Source organism: Suncus etruscus, chromosome 17, assembly GCF_024139225.1.
Source record: "Suncus etruscus isolate mSunEtr1 chromosome 17, mSunEtr1.pri.cur, whole genome shotgun sequence".
NCBI lineage: Eukaryota > Metazoa > Chordata > Mammalia > Eulipotyphla > Soricidae > Suncus > Suncus etruscus.
In genome coordinates, this window is record NC_064864.1 from 18,743,202 (window position 1) to 18,762,889 (window position 19,688).

General features: G+C 37.6%; 2 protein-coding genes across 2 annotated transcripts in view; one reads left to right on the plus strand and one right to left on the minus strand.

Moving 5' to 3' along the window:
* ANKRD22 (ankyrin repeat domain 22) overlaps positions 1 to 19,688 on the minus strand; it is a 105,904-nt gene that overhangs the window by 65,480 nt on the left and 20,736 nt on the right. The window contains exon 2 of the mRNA XM_049764568.1: positions 15,112 to 15,749. Coding sequence (XP_049620525.1) covers positions 15,112 to 15,749 — 638 coding nt within the window. The remainder of the gene's footprint in view (positions 1 to 15,111; positions 15,750 to 19,688) is intronic.
* Positions 15,480 to 19,688, plus strand: part of STAMBPL1 (STAM binding protein like 1) — a 59,416-nt gene continuing 55,207 nt past the window's right edge. The window contains 1 exon segment of the mRNA XM_049764634.1: positions 15,480 to 15,659. The gene's annotated coding sequence lies outside the window, so the exon portion shown is untranslated.

Genomic DNA, 19,688 nt, shown 5'->3' on the forward strand with positions numbered 1-19,688 from the left:
GTATATTTACATACATACATATATATATATACATATATATAGACTTGAAAAGTTGCTGCAGTCCATCAACTTATGACTCCAGCTCCAGCTGGTGATGAAAAGCAGTAAGTGCATGCTGGGCTACAAGCAGATAATGAAGATGACTCAGCAAGGCAAGACAAAGCTGGTCATCCTTGCCAGCAACTGCCCCATGTTCAAGAAATCCTAAATAGAGTACCAAGCCATGTTGGCCAAGGCTGATGTCCATGATAACAGTGACAATAACACTGAGTTGGTCACAATACTAGTGATTCTGGTGTCATTAGAAGCATGCCAAAACAGACTAGTAAAAAGAAAATCATGCAAGTTTTCTGTAATAAAAATCAAAAGTTACTTTAAAAACAACAAAAAATAAAATGCACAGAAAAAAAATTCTCTTCCCCAATAAAAGAAAACAAAGACAATGGAAGTAACAGAACTGATACTCTTGCAACATCTCAGAACTAGGTCTTTAAAAGTCACTTAGTATTATATGGGTAGTTGACCTAGAAAGATGATAAACTATATTGTTGGATATATGGGGGTTTTGTACATTTGCCCTGTATACAGCGGGTTATGTTTTTGTTCTTGTTTTTTTTTGGTTTGGGGGCCACACTCAGTAGTGCTAAGGAGTTACTCCTGGCTCCGTGCTCAGAAATTGCTCCTGGCAGACTTGGAGGACCATATGGGTTTCTGGGGATTGAACTCAGACCCATCTCAGGTCATCAGCATGCAAGGCAAATGCCCAACAACTGTGCTATCACTCTGGCCCCTACAGCAGGTATTTTAAATCCCAGAACATCATATTATCCCTAGTACCACCACGAGGTATCCCTGAGTTTACTGTCCAGTGCATTGCTGGAGGACTGAGATCCCCAGACCCCATATATGAATAAAAATCTCAAAATATGAAAGTAGAAGCTCAGTTTATTTATTTTTTATTTTTGGGTTTAGGGCCAAAGCCAGAGTGCTCAGGGATTACTCCTGATTCTGTGCTCAGGGATCTCTCCTGAAAAGATTCAGAGGAGCATATGTAGTGGTAGATATAGAATCCAGATGAACTGCCTGTAAGGCAAGCATTATAATATATATCTGGTCTGAAAGGTTCCTTTAAAATAAGTAGAAATTAGTAATATATTTAAAGAGATAAGTAGTAATATATTTAAAGATATAAATAGTCCAATAAATATAAAAGTAGAGAAAGCCATTCAGTTTTCTGAAAGTTATAAAATGTTGACATTTAAACACGAAAAAAAGAATAATATAAATTAAGAAATTGGTAAACTCATCCTTCATAGTCTAGTAACCTTTTAATAAGAAAAATGTAGCTCTTTAAATTGATTAGTTGAAATATAAAATTAATTATGAAATATAAGATTTATAGCAAGAAGAATGGCTATCCACCTGAAAATAGTTTAAAGCAATGCATCACATTAAAAAAGCACTGAACATTATCTATGCAAATATTGGCATTCTTCTTCACCAGCCCAAAGCCAGCACTCTTTATTATCTAACCATACCTACCAGGGTGGGGAAAGGCCCTATAATCCAGGTGGACTTCAACATACCAAAAGAAGAGACTAGGGAAGCAGGAAATTGGGGGGAAGGGTTACACTTTTTAAACCTAGGTAACTGGTTTAAAAGAGTAAATGTTTATATAACTTAGGGGTACAATGGCGCCACACCATATCCATCACCAAAAGTCAGTATTCCTTCACCACTGTCCACAGCACCCTTTCCATCTACTCCTCCTTACCTGCACAACCCTTGGAATCTCATTTCTGTCCTCAGAATGTTAAATACCTTGTTTATTCCTTTGTTTTTATATCTTTCAAAGTGTTTTAATATATTTTAGTTGGAAGCAGGGGAGTAGTCTACAACCAGCAGTGTTCCAAGCTATGCTTGAAGGACCAAGTTGGATATTAAACAAAGGTCAGCAACATTCAAGACAAGAGTCTTAGTCTCTGTTGCCTTCTCTCTGGTCCTTGTTTTGTCTCTTCATATAATACATACAAGTTAAATTATCCAGTACTTTTCTTTCTCCTAATTTATTTTTTAGCATAATATCCACTGATTCCATTTATGTTGTAGCAAAAGACAAGATGTTGTCATTTTTTGAAGCTGACTATATATACCAGAGTACCTTTATACAGCAAATTGTCAAAGATATTTTAGGTTGATTCTGTGTCTCTATTTTGGCTATTGTGAAAAATAATGATATGAACATAGAGGAACAAATTTATTTTTGAATTAGTATTTTCACATCCTTATCATAAATGCATAGGAGTGGTATCACTGAATCATATGGTTTCTTCATTTTTACTTTTTAATAAAATTCATATTGTCTTCCACAGAGGTTGCATCAATTTGCTTTCAACTTAGATGTGTTCTTGGTTTAATGCCCAGTGATAGACCCTGAGTACCACCAGGGATCACTTATTGTGCCAGAAAGAGTCTGAGCAACATCAAGTATTATTCAAACCCATTTTCAGTATCACCATCAGAAAAAGAAGAATATGTCATCATTTATTTTATTTTATTTTATTTTATTTTATGGAAACCATTGTGATCTAGAATATTCTTCATAGTTGAATTTCAAATGTACAGTGAATCAGGGCCATTTCCACCACCAATGCTGACCTCCCTTCATCAATTCCCAGAGTGCATCCAATATCAACACCCTTTGCCTCTTGGCCTGCCAGTATAACAGGCCCAATTAAGTTTAGATTATTAAAGTTTAGGTCCCTTGATTCCATTTTTATTGACTTTGACTTGAATATTTAGTTCTGCCTTTTTTTCTCCACTAATGCACCTGAGATCACTTGGCCCCTGGCCCCCATCCTTTCTTCTTTCCTTTGATTTTATAGAAAAATGCATAAATATGAGGTAAAACAAAGTAATTCATGTCCCAAGGTTCTAGGAAAAAGGCAAGAGTCACTAGTTAAAAGATTTAAAAAGAGAAAGAAAGAAGAGCAAAAAAGGGGGTGGCTGTTGTTTTTTTTTTGGGAGGGGGATAGAAAGAAAAACCTTTGGCCTATAAACAGGGAGACCTTATCCATGAAGCATCCTGCCATATGACCAACTACAGCTTCACACATACAATTGTCCAACTCCAAAGTCTTTCTTCATGATCACAGTAAAAGTTCTCCTCAATTATGGTTGTTACAGTCAGGTAGCTGTAATTTGAGATCTTGGTGTTTTTTGACAGACCCTATGTTGAATCAGGGTGTCACAAAGTATCTTCTTGTTTGATCTTACATTTAGGTGGTGTTTCAGAGAGATCTGTCCTGAAAGCAAGTTGTTTCTGTTTCCAAGTTTTCTGGTGTCATTTGAACCCACTCTGGAGCAAGTCAGTGCCAGGGCAGATTTAGGGCCTTCCCCAGTAGAAGTTTGATTCCTGGTGTTAGTGTAGAAAACTGTGCCAGTTTCGAAGATGGGATCCAAGATTTGGGGTTAACATCAATGTTAAAAGACTGAAACCTGTCAAGTCACTATAATAAATGTTCAGGGTGAAAGCCCCTCCTGCAATATAAAATTTATGAGTTCCTATCCCCGTTAGAGAACTTCTTTCTATAGTAAGATTTCCCCCATTGTAATGTGCCTACGCAAAAAGGAATAATGCCACAAGATACAACTCGTGCATGTGTGGGTAAAAATAATAAGCTAAACAATCCCTATAACCAGGTTCAAACATGAATTCAGAACCCAAGAGAAATTTATTTACTAGAAAAATTTCTTATAAAACAAATCCACAAAAGGAATGGAGAAAAATATATCTACATAAGGAAATATACAAAATATAATAATAATTATATCACTTCAAGAAAACATCTAAAACTATACAAAGTCTTTTAAATTAGTATTTTAAGTCTTATGAAATTGACATATAATATATAATATAATAATATGATATAATATATAAAGTAATATATTTAAGAGATAAATGGAGTATTTATCTGGGAGGAGGATAAAATCTGGAACACAGCTTCAGCCTGCACTGTGGTCTTATGGAGTCTGAAAATGACTCCAAGTACTCAGTGGTCAGGAAATAGCCTTGAGCTGAGGGTCTCTCAAAAATTGAATCTGGTAGTGAGCAACTGTTCACAGAGAAGGGAGGTGGGAGAAAAGGGTCACTGAAGGCAGATCAGCAGCAGTGGTGGCAGCAGCTTCTTTCTGCGTGGAAGCAAGGAGACTGGAAAGCTGTTTTTGCTTTGGGTACTGTTTGGCAGCTGATTGGGGTGGGAAGAATATTCCAGTCCCCAAGTTAAGAACTAAGGGTAAAAAGGTTAACTAGGGAGAAATAAAAAATCAGGTGTGAAAGAGTAAAAAATGATTTGTAAAGTGATAAGCAGGGGATGGGGAAAAACAGGGTTTTATATAACAGGAGTTATGATTATATACAACATAGACAGACATTTATACTTACAGATGGACATTAGACAGACATAGAGGTGGCCAACAAATATAACACAGTGAAGACTGATCCATAGGTTGCAGTTGAAAAGCTGACTTAAGTGGAACAGCTTAGAAAGCTTAATATACATAAAGCCAACAAGTCAGATAGAAAGGTTTTTCATTTCCTAGGCAAATCATCATTGGTGAGGGTAAACATTACTGAAGAAAGGCTTCCTGGGTTAGATTGTGCATAAAGCATTCTTAAGACAATCTTAATGATTAAGTCTAGAAAACTAAGCAATATAGTATTGAGCACTGTAAAGGAGTCTGCACCATGAAGTATCATCTAATCATGCAGGGGTCTCAAATTCAATTTACCTGGGGGCTGCAGGAGGCAAAGTCGGGGTAATCCTTGAGTGCAAAGTCAGTAGTAAGCCTTAGACATTGGGGGGTGTGATCCAAACAACTAAAACAAAACAAAACAAAACAAAAAAAGATTCCTCTAGGACAGGGCCACAAAATGTACGGAGGGCCTTTTGTGGCCCGCGGGCCGCGAGTATGAGACCCCTAAATGGATCTCGAGCATCCAGGTTTCTTTCCTAAAAGCAAACTGAAATCATGGGCATTATGACATAATAGTAAACTAGCTTGAATTGAAAATAAATTGCAATAATATACTCAATGAATGAGCACTGTAGCAAGAGTCTATAGCATGCAGTTTCCTATTCCAATGTTATCTGTAGACATAAACATCAGATCATATTAGCAGGCATAAACAAATGGAAATGAATATATTAAAATACTTGTCAAGAAATTACCTTAATTAGCAATGTTTTTTGAGTTTAATATAATATAGCACTGCAATGTAAACTAGGGCGACCAACCTATATCTCCAAGAACCACTGTGATCAAAAGATCAAAGAGTTATTATAGACATATTAAATTAAGACACTAAAATTATATTGAGCACTGAAGTGGTAGTCCATGCCTTCCAAACACATCCTGCACTTGTTTCTGTGGAGAAAGCATTAGAACATTATTATTGACATTTATAAAGAGCAATTGATTAAGTACTGCTTAATCTAAACAATTTTATCTGTTGCTGCAGGTTTCTTTGAAGTATAGAAAAGAATATAAGCTTTTGTGTTTCTGCTCTTCCATTCAGTTTTTTTCCCCTTCTCCTCACTATACTCTGAGGCCAGTGGTGTTTGAGACTACTACCATTTAGACCATTGTGTTTCTTCAGGCAGTTATTCTAAATACCACATATAAGTGATATCATTCTGTATTTATTCTTCTTATTCTGGCTTACTCTATTTAGCATAACATCTGCTGGTTCCATTCATTTTTGCTGCAAATTGCATGATTGCAACATTCCTTACAGCTATGTAGTATTCCATGAAATATATGTAGCATATCTTCATGAACCACTTGTCTGTTGTTGAACACTAGGTTCATTCCAAGTTTTAGCTATTGTACTGAGTACTGCAATGAATAGCGGTGTGTATCCATTCTTTTGCATAAATGAATAATAAAAAAAATTAAACCTATTTTCTTAAACTGTGGGTCACAGCCCCCATAAGGGGAAGTGGTAGTGGAAATTGTAAATAACTTGGCAACATTCAAAGGTTTATGAACATGCAACAACCAAAAATGAATTCAAAATCAAGCCTGTAATGAAACGTAGATGTTTCTGGCTGCACTCACTCATGTTGCATCTCATGAGTGCAAACTTTGAAGAAACCTGCAGTACAATATTTTGTGTGACAGTTTCCAGCACTCAAAGCCCAAGTCAAAGATGACCAAGAGGATCTTTCTCTTCACAAGGCTCCATCGAACTAACTTGTTTTCTTTCTTTTTCTCTTTTTTCAATCTTTCTTTATTTATTTTTCATATTTTCTTTTCTTTTTCTTCTTTCTTCTTTTTCTTTTCTTCTTTTCTTTCTTTCTTCTTTTTCTACTTCTTTCTTTCTCCCTTCCTTCTTTCTTCGTTCCCTCCTTCCTTTCTTTTCTCTTTTTTCTTTTGTCATTTCTTTTTTTCTCTTTCATTCATTCATTCTTTTCCTTCTTTCTCTTTTCGCCCCTACTTCTCCTTCATCTTTCCCTTCTTTTTCTCAGTTCTCTGCTTTTCTTCTTTCTTTCCTTCTCTTGTCTCTCATCTTCACACCAATACATACTATTCAGTCAGTTTCCTATATTTGATGAAATCTCAGGATTCAATAACTCACTTTATTCTGGAGTTTTTGAATCCTGCTCCAGAGCTGTGCGAAGTGCATTTCCACTGCTAAAGCTAATACAGTCTGTGGGATTGTATTATAGCAGCCTCAACAGGCTCTAAGGAATGTTATCTATGATATGAACCTAAAGATTTTAGTAATATGGGCTTAAAAACATATTTCAGGTTTTGCAATTTTTGCTATTACAAATGGTCATTAAGGTTAAATGAGGTCCTAAGTGTGGATTTATTATTCATAGGTAAAATGAAGAGCTGTATTTTAATGTAGGGTATTTACTATAGTCAAAACCACAGTGGACACATTTTTGAAAATAAACCAAAGATAGATTCATTTTCTGATGACCCAAGACATTTTAAATTTAAACTTGAATCATCAGTAGAATGTCATCATGTGAATTGTACATTTTGTCTTTTAAAGGAAGCTCTTCAAATCTATTGAAGTTATTAAACAAAAATGTCCTCTGAAAGGTTTTATGTTGCTTTGAAGCAGCCTCAGGGGAGATGCCAGTGTTAGTGGAAATACTTTGACAGAGTCAGATGTGGTTATATCACCTCACTCTTGCTCTACTGCATATACACTTTATATGAAAATCAAAATTGATAATAAATGTGCATTAAAAATCTATTGCCTCATTTCCATTAGTATTTGTTTCATATTTCCAAATACTTACAACCCTAAATCCCAGAGATCAAGTACTGTCATTTTCATCAAATATCTGTCTGTATATTGAAGTGTTTAGTAGTAGGATTTCTTCTGTCTGGAAGCATACTATAGTTTTCAAAAGGCTTTCATATTTTTATTGTTTTATTATTTTATTATTATTTTATTTTATTTTTATTGTGCTATAATTTTATTTCATATTTTTATTTATTTTCATATTTTTATTTGTTTTAAAACTACTTTAAGTGAGACTGGAAAGATAACACATTATGTAAGAAGTCTGCTTTGCACATGGCCACTTGAGTTCAATTACCAGCATTCCATATAGTCTTCTGAGACCCATATAGTGATCCCTGAGTGCAAGGCCCTGAGCACTGTAGGGTGTGTCCTCCTCTAAAAAAATATAATAACTTTAACAGCTATTGAGCACCAGCATTTTCTTACTCGCAATAGGAAATTAGGCTAAGATGAATCCATTGCAGATTGTGAATGGTAGGAGAGAACAAGATTCCAGGAATTCTAAACCCTCACTGAGCATACTAGATACGGGAACATAATAGTTATTAAATTTTCAGCGTCTAGAGTGCAAACAGGAAGTGCAAACTCCAAAATTTATCTCAGGACTGGAAAGAAAGCATAGAAGATCTTTGCATTTGCAAAGCAGCTCCTGCATGTTGGTAGTGGCAACTAATTGCCATAGTTGGGCTATAAATCTTCAAATGATAAATATGTTATTCAGGCTAAAAATTGAAGATGGGGGCTAGAGATATAGTCCAATGTTAAGCCCTTGCCTCACATACAGTCAACCTGTGTTTGTTTTGAGACACTCTATGTGATTCCCCAAGCCTTACTAGGAGTGATCCCTGAAAAGAGATACAGGAATAATTCCATAACACTAAGACATACGTTATAACTCTGTGCTCAGGAAACACTCGTGATGGGGCTTGGAAAAAGACGTGGGATGTCAGAGATCAAACCCAGATCAGCAGCGTGCAAAGTATATGTCCTATGCACTGTACTATTCCTCTTGCCCCCAAGTAAATATTTTTTCCAATAGAATGAGTTGAGTATTTTATTTATTTTGTTTTGTTTTGTTTTGGGGGGAGGGCACACCTGGTGGTGCTCAGGGATTATTACTTCTGGCTCTGTGCTCAGAAATAGCTCCTGATTCGGGGGACCATATGGAATGCTGGTAATTAAATCCCAGTCCATCCTGGGTCAGCTGCATGCAAGAAAACACCCTACCACTGTGCTACCACTCAGGTCCTATGTTGAGTATTTTAGTTCTTGTCTTTCTCTAGAGACTGACTTTAAGGATATTCTTAAGAACAAAAACTATAATATGATTTAGCAAAGATCAAGGGAGTTCACTAATTAATACACATGTTTCAATTACAGTGGTACATAAAGGTAATTTTGGTTTCCTAAGGAATGTAAGTTCAACTTTGAATATTTTTCCATTTTTGTTTGATTTGGGATTACACCCTGGGTGCTCAGAAATTCAAAGTCACTCCCAGTGGTATTAGGTGACTGTGTAGTGCCAAAGAAAAAAAGGAAACAAGTCTCCTGTATGCAAAGTTTGTGTTCCCTTCTTTTAAGGCACCTTACTGACCCAGTACTTTCTCTTTGTTCTAGCAAATTGAATAAATAGAATTCAGTTAGGATTGCAACAGGTAGGCTGATTAAAGACTACTTCAAACTCATACTTTTGGATGCTTTAAAAAGAAAATAGCAGAATGCCTCTTTATCATGGTATTGGGAGGAGAGTTGCACATCACTCAGGTTAGTTGAGTAACTTAATATTAAACTGATTTATGGGAGAAAACTAATTATGAGCATGTGGGAAATCTATAATAGATATTGATTATAAAGTGTGGGATGAAGAAATAAGCTATGCACCCTCATTGAAGAAATTAGCTAAGAATTCAGGCTTCAAGGAGAGAAAAACGAAACTAATATAGTGAAGAGGAAGTGACTCAGAGGATAAAGGTCATCTACTTTGTAGTTAACATCTCCTTTGCCATATAAACCGGTTTCCCTTAGAGCAGCGTCTTTCTTTCTTTTCTTTCTTTTTTTCTTCCTTCCTTCCTTTCTTCCTACCTTCCTCCCTCCCTCCCTCCCTTCCTTCCTTCCTTTTCTCTTTCTTTCTTTTCTTCCTTCTTCCTTCCTTCCTTCCTTCCTTCCTTCCTTCCTTCCTTCCTTCCTTCCTTCCTTCCTTCCTTCCTTCCTTCCTTCCTTCCTTCCTTCCTTCCTTCCTTCCTTCCTTCCTTCTTTCTTTCTTTCTTTCTTTCTTTCTTTCTTTCTTTCTTTCTTTCTTTCTTTCTTTCTTTCTTTCTTTCTTTCTTTCTTTCTTTCTTTCTTTCTTTTCTTTCTTCCTTCCTTCCTTCCTTCCTTCCTTCCTTCCTTCCTTCCTTCCTTCCTTCCTTCCTTCCTTCCTTCCTTCCTTCCTTCCTTCCTTCCTTCCTTCCTTCCTGAGATATCCTCTGGTGTGCCATGGAAAAAATTCCAATTTCATCTAAAACATGCGGCTTTATCTCACAAATAGACCAATCATTAGATTATTTCATAATAAAGTGATTATAAAATCATTTCTGGGTGTTTATTGATTCCTATTCAAGAGAATGACTTTATATATAGTCAATATAGGCACAGAGTTAAATTTTTTAACATTTTCTAATGTCTCATAATATTTTTTAATAAAAAAAAGTGTGCCTTTGCACATAAAAGTTGAAACCTTCTTAGAGAAAGGTCTTTTTTTTTTTTTTTTTTTTTTTACAAAAAATATAATTTGGAATGACACCACTCATTTTTATTCTTTTTTTTTTGGTTTTGGTTTGGTATTTTATTTTTGGGGTGCCCACTCATTGACACTCAGGGGTTACTCCTGGTTATGAGCACAGAAATCACTCCTGTCTTGGGGGGACCATATGGGATGCCAGGGGATCTAAGCACAGGCCTGTCTTAGGTTAGCGCTTGCAAGGCAGATGCCTTACCTCTAGCGCCACTCTCTGGCCCCTAATTTTCATTCTTGGGAGTAATTGAGAGGTAAAAATTCCTTTCTGGGCTCCTAACCCTTGATTGACCTCTTTTCAAGATGATGTATATGTGGTACATCTTGTTCTGAACCCTTAGGATTGGCCTATTCTTCAGTTGCCAATCAGAGGCCAGAAGAACCCTCCTCATTTTGAAAATCAACATTCTGGTCCTTCAGCTTCACAGATAAATCTCTGATATTGTGGGGCAGGAAAAAATTTTAATGCTGGTTCAACATTACTCATCAAGTCAATAACGTATTACTAATTGCCACTTGTCAACATTTAGGAATACTCAAATGCAACATTACTTAATTAAAATAATTATTACTTAAGCAATTTAGAAGGTAGTATCTTATCTCTGTGTGCACCATCAAAGCAAAGTGCAGTCACAATCGCTTAACCTTAACCCACATTCAGGTTCACCTTAACTTTAATCCCTTAACCTGTCACTCTTCTTTGTGAAATACTGGGACAACCTTTACTTCTGTTCTTTACTCCTACATTCATTGTTTCTTTACATTTTTATTACATTGCAATTATGAATGAGTTTTAGGGATGAGGTCACTCAGTCTTCTGGCTACCAATTCTGCTCATAGTTAAATGTTCATTTTCCATAAAGAAAACCATTCCCATTAAGGAAAAATTAAACTGATAGTAAAGTATAATAAATAATTATTATTGTTCACAACAAATCACTTTTTATTTTATTTTATTTTATTTTTTACTTTACTTTACTTTACCTTTTTTGGTTTGGGGGCCATACCCAATGGCACTCAGGTGTTATTTCTGGCTCTGTGCTCAGAAATCACTCCTGGCAAGCTCGGAGGACCATATGGAATGCCAGAGGTCGAATATGGGTTGACCATATGCAGGGTAAATGCCCTACCTGCTGTACTATCACTCCAGCCCATTATTCTAAATTATCCTATACTTTTTTCACTTTCTTGAAACTATATGTGTCCATAATTTTATTTTCTTATTAGTTTATAACTGTATTTGAGTAACTTCAATGTCAGTAAACATTCATTATAAACAGAGTTTTTTAATATCTTTATTTAAACACCTTGATTACAAACATGATTGTGGTTGGATTTTAGTCATGTAAAGAATACCCCCCCTTCCTCAGTGCAACATTCCCACCACCAATGTCCCAAATCCCCGTCCTCCCCAGCCCACCCCGCCTGTGCTCTAGACAGGCTTTCTACTTCCCTCATTCATTCACATTGGTAGGATAGTTCTCAATGTAGTTATTTCTCTAACTGCACTCACCACTCTGTGGTGAGAAACAAAGTTTTAATGCCCAACGTTGGTGCCAAAAGTTTGGCAAAAGTTGAATGTCAAAGTTTTTCCATGGAAAAACTTAGTCTTCTTTTAATATATAAAGCATTTTTTGAAGTAGAACTTTGAGGGGGGAGGTTATTTAGCAGCTTTGGTTCATACAGCTAAAAATCCCTTCCCCAAAATGCATCAAAATTACACTGCCAGATGAGCAGGATTCTTTTCATTATTCTATCACGGTATTGAGGAATATGTTTATTTTAAGCAAACTTTGCTAATAAGGACAAAATAAAATATCTATCTTAAAAATTCATTTGGGATTAACATTGAATTGAATTTGTTAATGTAAGTAAATTTACAGAACACTTCAAAATTCTTAAAGAAAACAAGCTGTATAAATAGATCTGTGCCCACTATTCGTGACTTCAATTCTGAATCTGAATTCAATTCAACTTTCAGATTACTCTAAAGTTTACTGGAAGCATTTTGGTTACGTTGATCAAAAGAGGGCTATCTGAGAGCCATCAAGTAGTAAGCTAAAGGTAGCAAGAAACAGCCACCTCCAATAGGCAAGTAGCATGGTATCTGGAATCAGAACAAACACCCAAACAACCTACTTAAGACTGAAGTATCACCAGCATTGCCCCTGGACATTCCTCCTCTCCTACTTCTTACTTACTGGCACTGTTGTCTATGGGTAGGAAAGCTACTTCACAGATAAAGGAGTTCTGTTGAAAATATCTCCTCATCTTTGAAACACAGACGTTAAGTTCTAGCACCTTGATAGATTTGTTTGATTAAATTTAGGTCAAGGTGGTGTTTAAGTTCCTAGGGCACTGAAATGGGGAACATTTGTTTTTGTTTTTTGTTTTTTTTTTTTTAAACTGGAAGTTAATTACCTATTTATTTAATATGAAGGAAAACACTAAAGAGTAGGTGGTAGCAAAATACTAACAAGAATAACAACTCTATCTAAATTCAGCAAATGATATGGAGTTAGTGACCACACAGATATAAATATAATAGAGACTTACTATAATTCTTTTTAATAATATTTTATTTAAACACCTTAAATAAAATATTATGGGAACATGTGTTTTTTTTTTATAAAATCATTAACCAATGGCCGCTATAAAGATATATGAGAACTCTTGTTTAATAGCTCCTTTGGGGAATCTGGTTAAACTCAACACAGACTGTGTTTTATATAGTATATTGAATCATAACAAGAGTTTAGAACTGCCAAATTAACTGTCTACCATATTGTCAAAAGTCAGTGAGGCTAGGTATGGTGGAGGCTGCAGGAAGCTGAAAAGCAACAACCGACAGAGATACTTTATACTTGGTGCTGACAAAAGGCTGTGAGAACCCATCACAAATCAATGCAGGCTATATATGTTTCATGTTTCAGAATACATTAAATGTCTGAGTTTTTATAAAATGTCCTGATTTTCAAAATGGGACTCAAATTCTCAATTAGGAAAAAAAATAGGATACATTGCTTATTAAAACTCAAGGCTATAGGCTGCTTCCTTAGCCAAACCCTTGCTTTAAAAACCCAGGCTGGGGCTGAAATAATGGCTCACCTGGACACCAGCCCCATCTCTAAAAGCCCCATAGCCCCCTGAGCACCAGTGAGAGCCACTCAAAAAAAAATTTAACCAACCAAAGAAGCAAGCTGTACTATTCTCAAAGAAGCACTGTAAATTCCCTGACACTGTACCACCAGGCTCAGGGAATAATCTCCATGTGCTGCTGGCGTTGGTCCCTTCCAAAAATACAAAAAATAAATTTAAAACAAATTAAAGAAAAGAAACCAGAGAAGTGGGTCAGGATATGTCTCACATGGCAGAGCACATGCATAATGCATGAAAGGTCCTCAATACAATCTCTCTCTCTCTCTTTTTTTTTTTTCTTTTTGGACCATACCCTGTGACCCTCAGGTGTTACTCCTGGCTCTGTGCTCAGAAATTGCTCCTGGTTGGGGGAGAACCGCCGTCATCCTGAATCAGCCATGCGGAAGGCAAACATCCTATCGCTGTGCTATAGCTCCGGCCCCCTGAGTACAATCTTCTAAGGGCACTGCCCAACATCTTGTCTCTGCTCTCCCCCCTGGCTAACATACCACTTGACCATGTCACTGAGCATTTCTGAGAGTAGCCATAATAAGTGCCCTGAAATGTCAGGAAAAACACCCTCATTCCACATCCAACATTTCAGACTAAATACATGGAAGCCCTTGAAATAAATTACAAGAAAACGATGGCAAAATGGAAACTAAAAATCAGGACAGGAGATGTCACCCCTTCCAGCCAAATTCCCGAAACTAAATAGACTGTGATTTGAGCCAGGGCTGCAAAGTTGTTCTCCCAGTGTAAAGGCCAGTGTCCCACTAGGACTAGGCAACCCTTTATCTCTGCTAAACCCCGCCAAGCTCAGGGAAAATGCTCCTTTCTGTCAGCAGGAGAGACTCGAAAACTCTGCTCAGGAAGCAGTCGTAACTTTTGGATTGAGACCAGAATTGAAACCTACTGCTTTCTAGGTTGACAAAGTAGTTCCTTATGATTCAGAAGGGAAAGAAGTAAGAGTTCATTTAGGAGAAACTTCAGCAATGAAGAAATGAGATTTCTGGTTAGAGTCTGGCCCAGTGCCAAGATCAGACTGAAAAAAAGACAAAAAACTGTCCATAGTCAGTCTAACAAAACACAGACAATATAGTAAGAATTTACAATGCCCAATAAACAGAAAAAAAAAAAAAAAAAAAAAAAGACGGGTGGGAGTAGGCACTCAGAGCAGTTTCCAGTACCAGTTCTAAGTTAGATTTTCCCCAAAAACCTATTCTTTGTTTAAAATCTCTCTCTCTATATATATATAAGTCTGAACCAGGGTCACACAAGAAACAATCCAGGTGAAACACGTGTAGTCTGGCAGTCTGCTACCTAGTAAGGAGCTCTGCTGCCTGCCAGAACTATCATTTTTTTTTTTTAGTACAGAGATACCCCTGGGTGGGACAGTAAATCCACCCAGGTTTACAAGTAAGACAATCTTTTGTTTTGAGTGAAACCAAGTTGTAAACAAACAAATACAAAGAAACCCAGGGATAAACTTTGTTTTAGGTAAAATAAGGTGTAGCCCTATATATATATATATATATATATATATATATATATATATATATATATATATATATATATACATATATATACATATATATACATACATACACGTATATACACACACATATATATATATATATATATATTTGAATGACAAGTCTTTCAAAGTTATATTTAAGTCACACAACGACAGTGCATCAGGGCCATTTCCCACCACCAGTGTTGACCTCTTCAACCACCCAATCCTGCTGCATCATTGCCTTGTGGTCACTTGCCATTTTAACAGGCACCTTCTCTGGTCCATTTCAGAGAAAGATGATCATAGAGCTAAGGGTCCCATGGGGGTTTCACATGGTGGAGAGAAAAAGAACACCCCAAATAAATCTCTCCACTTTCCTCTCCGCAGACATCCGGGCCTGCTTCCTTCCTTCCACCTGCGAGCTGAGCTGAGAGCTTTGCAGCAGACAGAATGCGGGAAGCCACGGCCACGGTCGAGGGGGCGGAGGCAGAGGCGGAGGCGGCACCCGGGGCCTGGGCAGGGGAGGCAGGGACCATCATCGCAGTGACAATTTCTTTTTCCAGCCACCAGCCGGGTGCTGCAGGCTGTGGGGTGATCGGGCCCCATAGCCAAAGGAGGAGCGAGTGGAGGAGGAAAAGGTGGAGGAGGAGGAGGAATTGCAACGTACTCAATTGCACCGAGTGTGTGCAACCAGCAGAGTCCAGCAGAGGAAACTTGGGGGGAAGGATTCCGGGCCCGGGCACACCCAGGGTGTCGTGGGGGGCCACCTGGGCCCTCAGTAGCAGCGTCTTCTTGCAAAAGAGCCACCGCACCCCGGGCTGCAGCGGAGTAAGTGGATGTAGGAGCCCGACAGCAAACTGCAGTGGCCGACCCGGGCGGGTTTCGAACCTCTGGCCTTGCTGGTGAGTCGTGCGCGTGCAACTGGGTGCCGGCTGGGGCGCGCGTGGGTACGATTCCGCGCGGCCATGGCTGTGCGCGCACGCCCCGAGGCTCTAATGCACCCCAGAAGGGTCCCCAGGCTCACTGAACCTTGCTTCCTTCCAGTGGTGTTTGCCCCAGGAAGCTTATTGGGGCCCCCTAACCCAGTCCTCCAACCCCAAACCCTTCTGGGCTGGGTTTCACCTTGACTTGGAAAGGAAGGCAGGAAGCAGAGAGGTTGCTGGAGTCGGGGCGGGACTCTGGCTCTCTGACTTGTTAGACACACACACACACACACACACACACACACACACACACACACACACACACACACACACGTGCAAGTATGGGCTCCTGGCTCAGGACTGGGTGGGATGCAGCCTTGCAGGTAGGTGGGCATCCAGAGGGCTGCCTACTGTCATTTGGGGTGCTGATGTGGGGAAGGGAGGTATAAAGGGGTGTGTGTGTGTGTGTGTGTGTGTGTGTGTGTGTGTGTGTGTGTGTGTGTGTGTGTGTTGAGGAGGACAGATCTTGGATGGCACTGGGACTTTTGGCGTGCCCTTCTAAGATGATGTTGGTTTTTATGAGTTTTATGAGCCACAATTTCCTTCCCTTGAATAATTTAAGCCTTTCCTGAAAGCTTTGGATGAAGTACACCACCACCACCACCCCCCCAAAGTGGAATGTCATGGAAATTTAATTTTCCAACAACTCTGCTACTGCTGAGGGTAAAGAGTCTAATTGCTGGGGCTTGATTATTACTAAACACACACACACACACACACACACACACACACACACACACACACACACTATTTAAACTGATCTGAACAAGTGGGAGAGATTGGGAAATCTGAAATGTTTGGGTGGCGTATTGACTTACTGGCAACCAGCCTTTGGTGATGGGTAAAACAGACACCTTCCTAAGCCAGTAAGTACAACGATTTCCAGACACCCTTCTACTCACTGAGAATAAAACGAAGTCCCAGTTTCTAAAGTGTTTCTGGCATTCTGATGAATATCACTAAGATGACAATTTATGATCTCATGATAAATCGCTATCATCATCACTCTAACAGATTTGTTTTTCCACATCAAATACCTGAGTTTTTAATTTGTTGTTTATTTGTTTGTTTTTGAGGGGGTGGTTTCTTTGGTTGTTTTATAGAGATGAAGTCAAGATCTTGTTTATTTTTTTGTTTTGTGATTCAATCAAACCTCTATAAAAATCTACCCTACAAGCATAACATAACAGGCTTTGTTTTTGATGCTTCATGACTCTATTGTAAAGAACTATGCTTATTTTTAACATAATATATTTGAGGAAGGCAGGCTCCTTTTGCTTATAAGTTTCTTCATTACAGCTCCTTATTCAAAGATGTGAAATGGTATGAAAATTCACCTGGAAAATGAGCTAACTGATGGTTTTCTGGTTAAAGGAAAATACAGCAAGAAGTTTGCTGTTTGGGCATCTACAGTTGAACTTACTTAAGCTGTGAGTTATTAGCTGGTTCTGAGGGATTTTTAAGAAATTGCTTTTGTTATACTCTTCTGTAAAGAGCATAAGCAGCATCACTCACACACACACACACACACACACACACACACACACACACAAAAAAAAAAAAAAACAAACATTGAAAATACATAAATGACCAGGCAGAGACTAGCCTCCTTTATCTCTTTTGAGATAAATCTTGCAGAGCAAGATTCATGCCCACTGTTCTCAAGTATGATGTGCTGAGCAGTGTGAAGTCCCTAAATCTGGCTTTTAGACTTTGTCCTCTACAGAGTATTTTCTTTGAGGCTGGATCCTGAGAAGGACTGACAAAAGTACAGGATCATAAACTACAACTTACTTCTCTTTTACTTTCAACACAGTGAATTAAATACAGCTTGTTTTTATTCCTCCTTCAGGGACTCTTCCCAAACTGACTTTCAGCTGTAGTCCAGGGATTAAAGTTGCACTTTACAAGGAAAGGCCGAGCAATTCTTGCTTAGACTATGAGAATCAGAAAAAATATGAGCTGAAACATGTAGATGTTATTGTCTACAGAAATCTGGGTTCCATCTGAGGAGATGCTGTATCAATTAGAAACATTTTTACATTCATTGGATTGCTGATTCTCTAATGCTAGCATGTTTTCTTGACCCTGTTAAAATTTTATGTTACTTCAGTTGAAACTATGATAAATGAGTCATTTTTAGAGTCAGCTTTCTGTCCCTTGGGTCTGGTGAATCATAGCTTCTCAATACATATTCATTAAATGAATAACAATGTCTCTATCTTCCTAACCTAACTGTATTACCTCTTCTTGGATTGATTATTTTTGGTCATAATTTTAAATGATTCACCAAATATTTCATGAAATTGAAGCCCAGTTGATATATTCTGCTAAAACCAACTTCTTCAACTGACTCAACAGCCCTCCCATCAGAACACACCTAGAATAAAAGACGTGGCATTTGTTTGGACCTGTTGGCAAGGGGCTGTTGCTACTCTCTGAACATGTGCTTGGTCCCCTTGGAGTCATTCAACATCCAGAAATCCTAAATTAACATCAATGTTCGTTCAACTCAGGAATAATCTGAATCCTGGTTCCATGTAGATAAGGCTTTTGTCAGAAATTTTTGCATTTGTAAGCCAACCCCATGAATTGTTGGCACAATCTTGCATTTCTTCAATCTAAGTGGAAAAGCCAATTTAACATTTGGCAAGTTGGTAAGTCTTCAAAAGCACTTGTCACTTGATTTTCTTTATAAATTTTAGATTAAATGTATGTTATATTTGTTCATATATGAAGGATATCTCAGAGACTGATAGTTCATACAAACACTGGCTCTTTTTTAAAAGCAGCTCCTTGATACTAAGTATTAATAATTCCTATTCATAGGTTTGGATGCGCTCTAGCTAACATTTCAAGATACTCTTGGACACATATATCATATGTTCCTGACTATTAAAGAGTTAGAATTTAGTTTTCAAGTTCTGACTTTCATTTCTAATCTCTAGATATTTACTCTGTGATTTATGGTCTAATTTCAAAATGAAGAATTGGAAACCCTTCTGCAATTTATCTGATTCTTTTTTTAAAATAATTTTTATTAAGATCAATGTAAATTACAAGTCTTTTACAGTTATAATTAAGGTACATAGTGACAGTGAATTAGGGCAATTCAACCACTAGTGTTGACCTCCCCCTCCACCACTATTCCCAGCATGCATCTCATACCTCCACTCTTAGCCCCCTGGACTGCTAGTGTAACGTGTCCCTTTTGTGTATAGCTTGTTGTATCTTGGGTCTCTTGATGCTATTGTCATTGACTTTGGGTTGGGTATTTAGATCTGATTATTTTTAAATTTCCACTCAATGCTCATGAGACTGTTTTGCTTTGCCCCTGGTACCATCCACTGTATTTTTTCTCAATTTGTAGGATGGTATAGAAATATGAGGCAGAACATGACAATTCATGTTCTATGGATTTGTTTAAAAAAAAAAGAAGAAGAAAAAAGCAGGCAGGAGCCCCTGATTAGAAGCTATAAATATAAATTTAAAAGAAGGATAAATAAATAAATAAATAAATAAATAAATAAATAAATAAATAAATAAATAAAAAATCTAAAAAAGGGGACTGGTGTGGCAATGTATTTTGGGGGCGTGTGTGTGTGTGTGTGTGTGTGTGTGTCTTTGCATAGGAAAAGTAAGTATTGGGGAAATTAGAAAGGAAATTCCCTTCGCTTAAGAGATACAGGATGTCTCCACCTTTGAAGCATACTGTCATGAGACCAACTACAGGCTTCGGACATGTTCACTGTAGAAACCCAAGGTCTTTCTTTATGGTGCCAGGAAATGTTCTGCTCAGTTGTCAAAGTCAGTCCTCTATAATTAGAGATCTTGGTTTTAGCACAGATCCTAGGACAAAGTCTAGAATAGTCTTTCTTTATGGTTCCAGATGCTCTGCTCAGTCACGGTTGTTGTAGTCAGTTTTCTGTATTTAGTGATCTTGGTTTT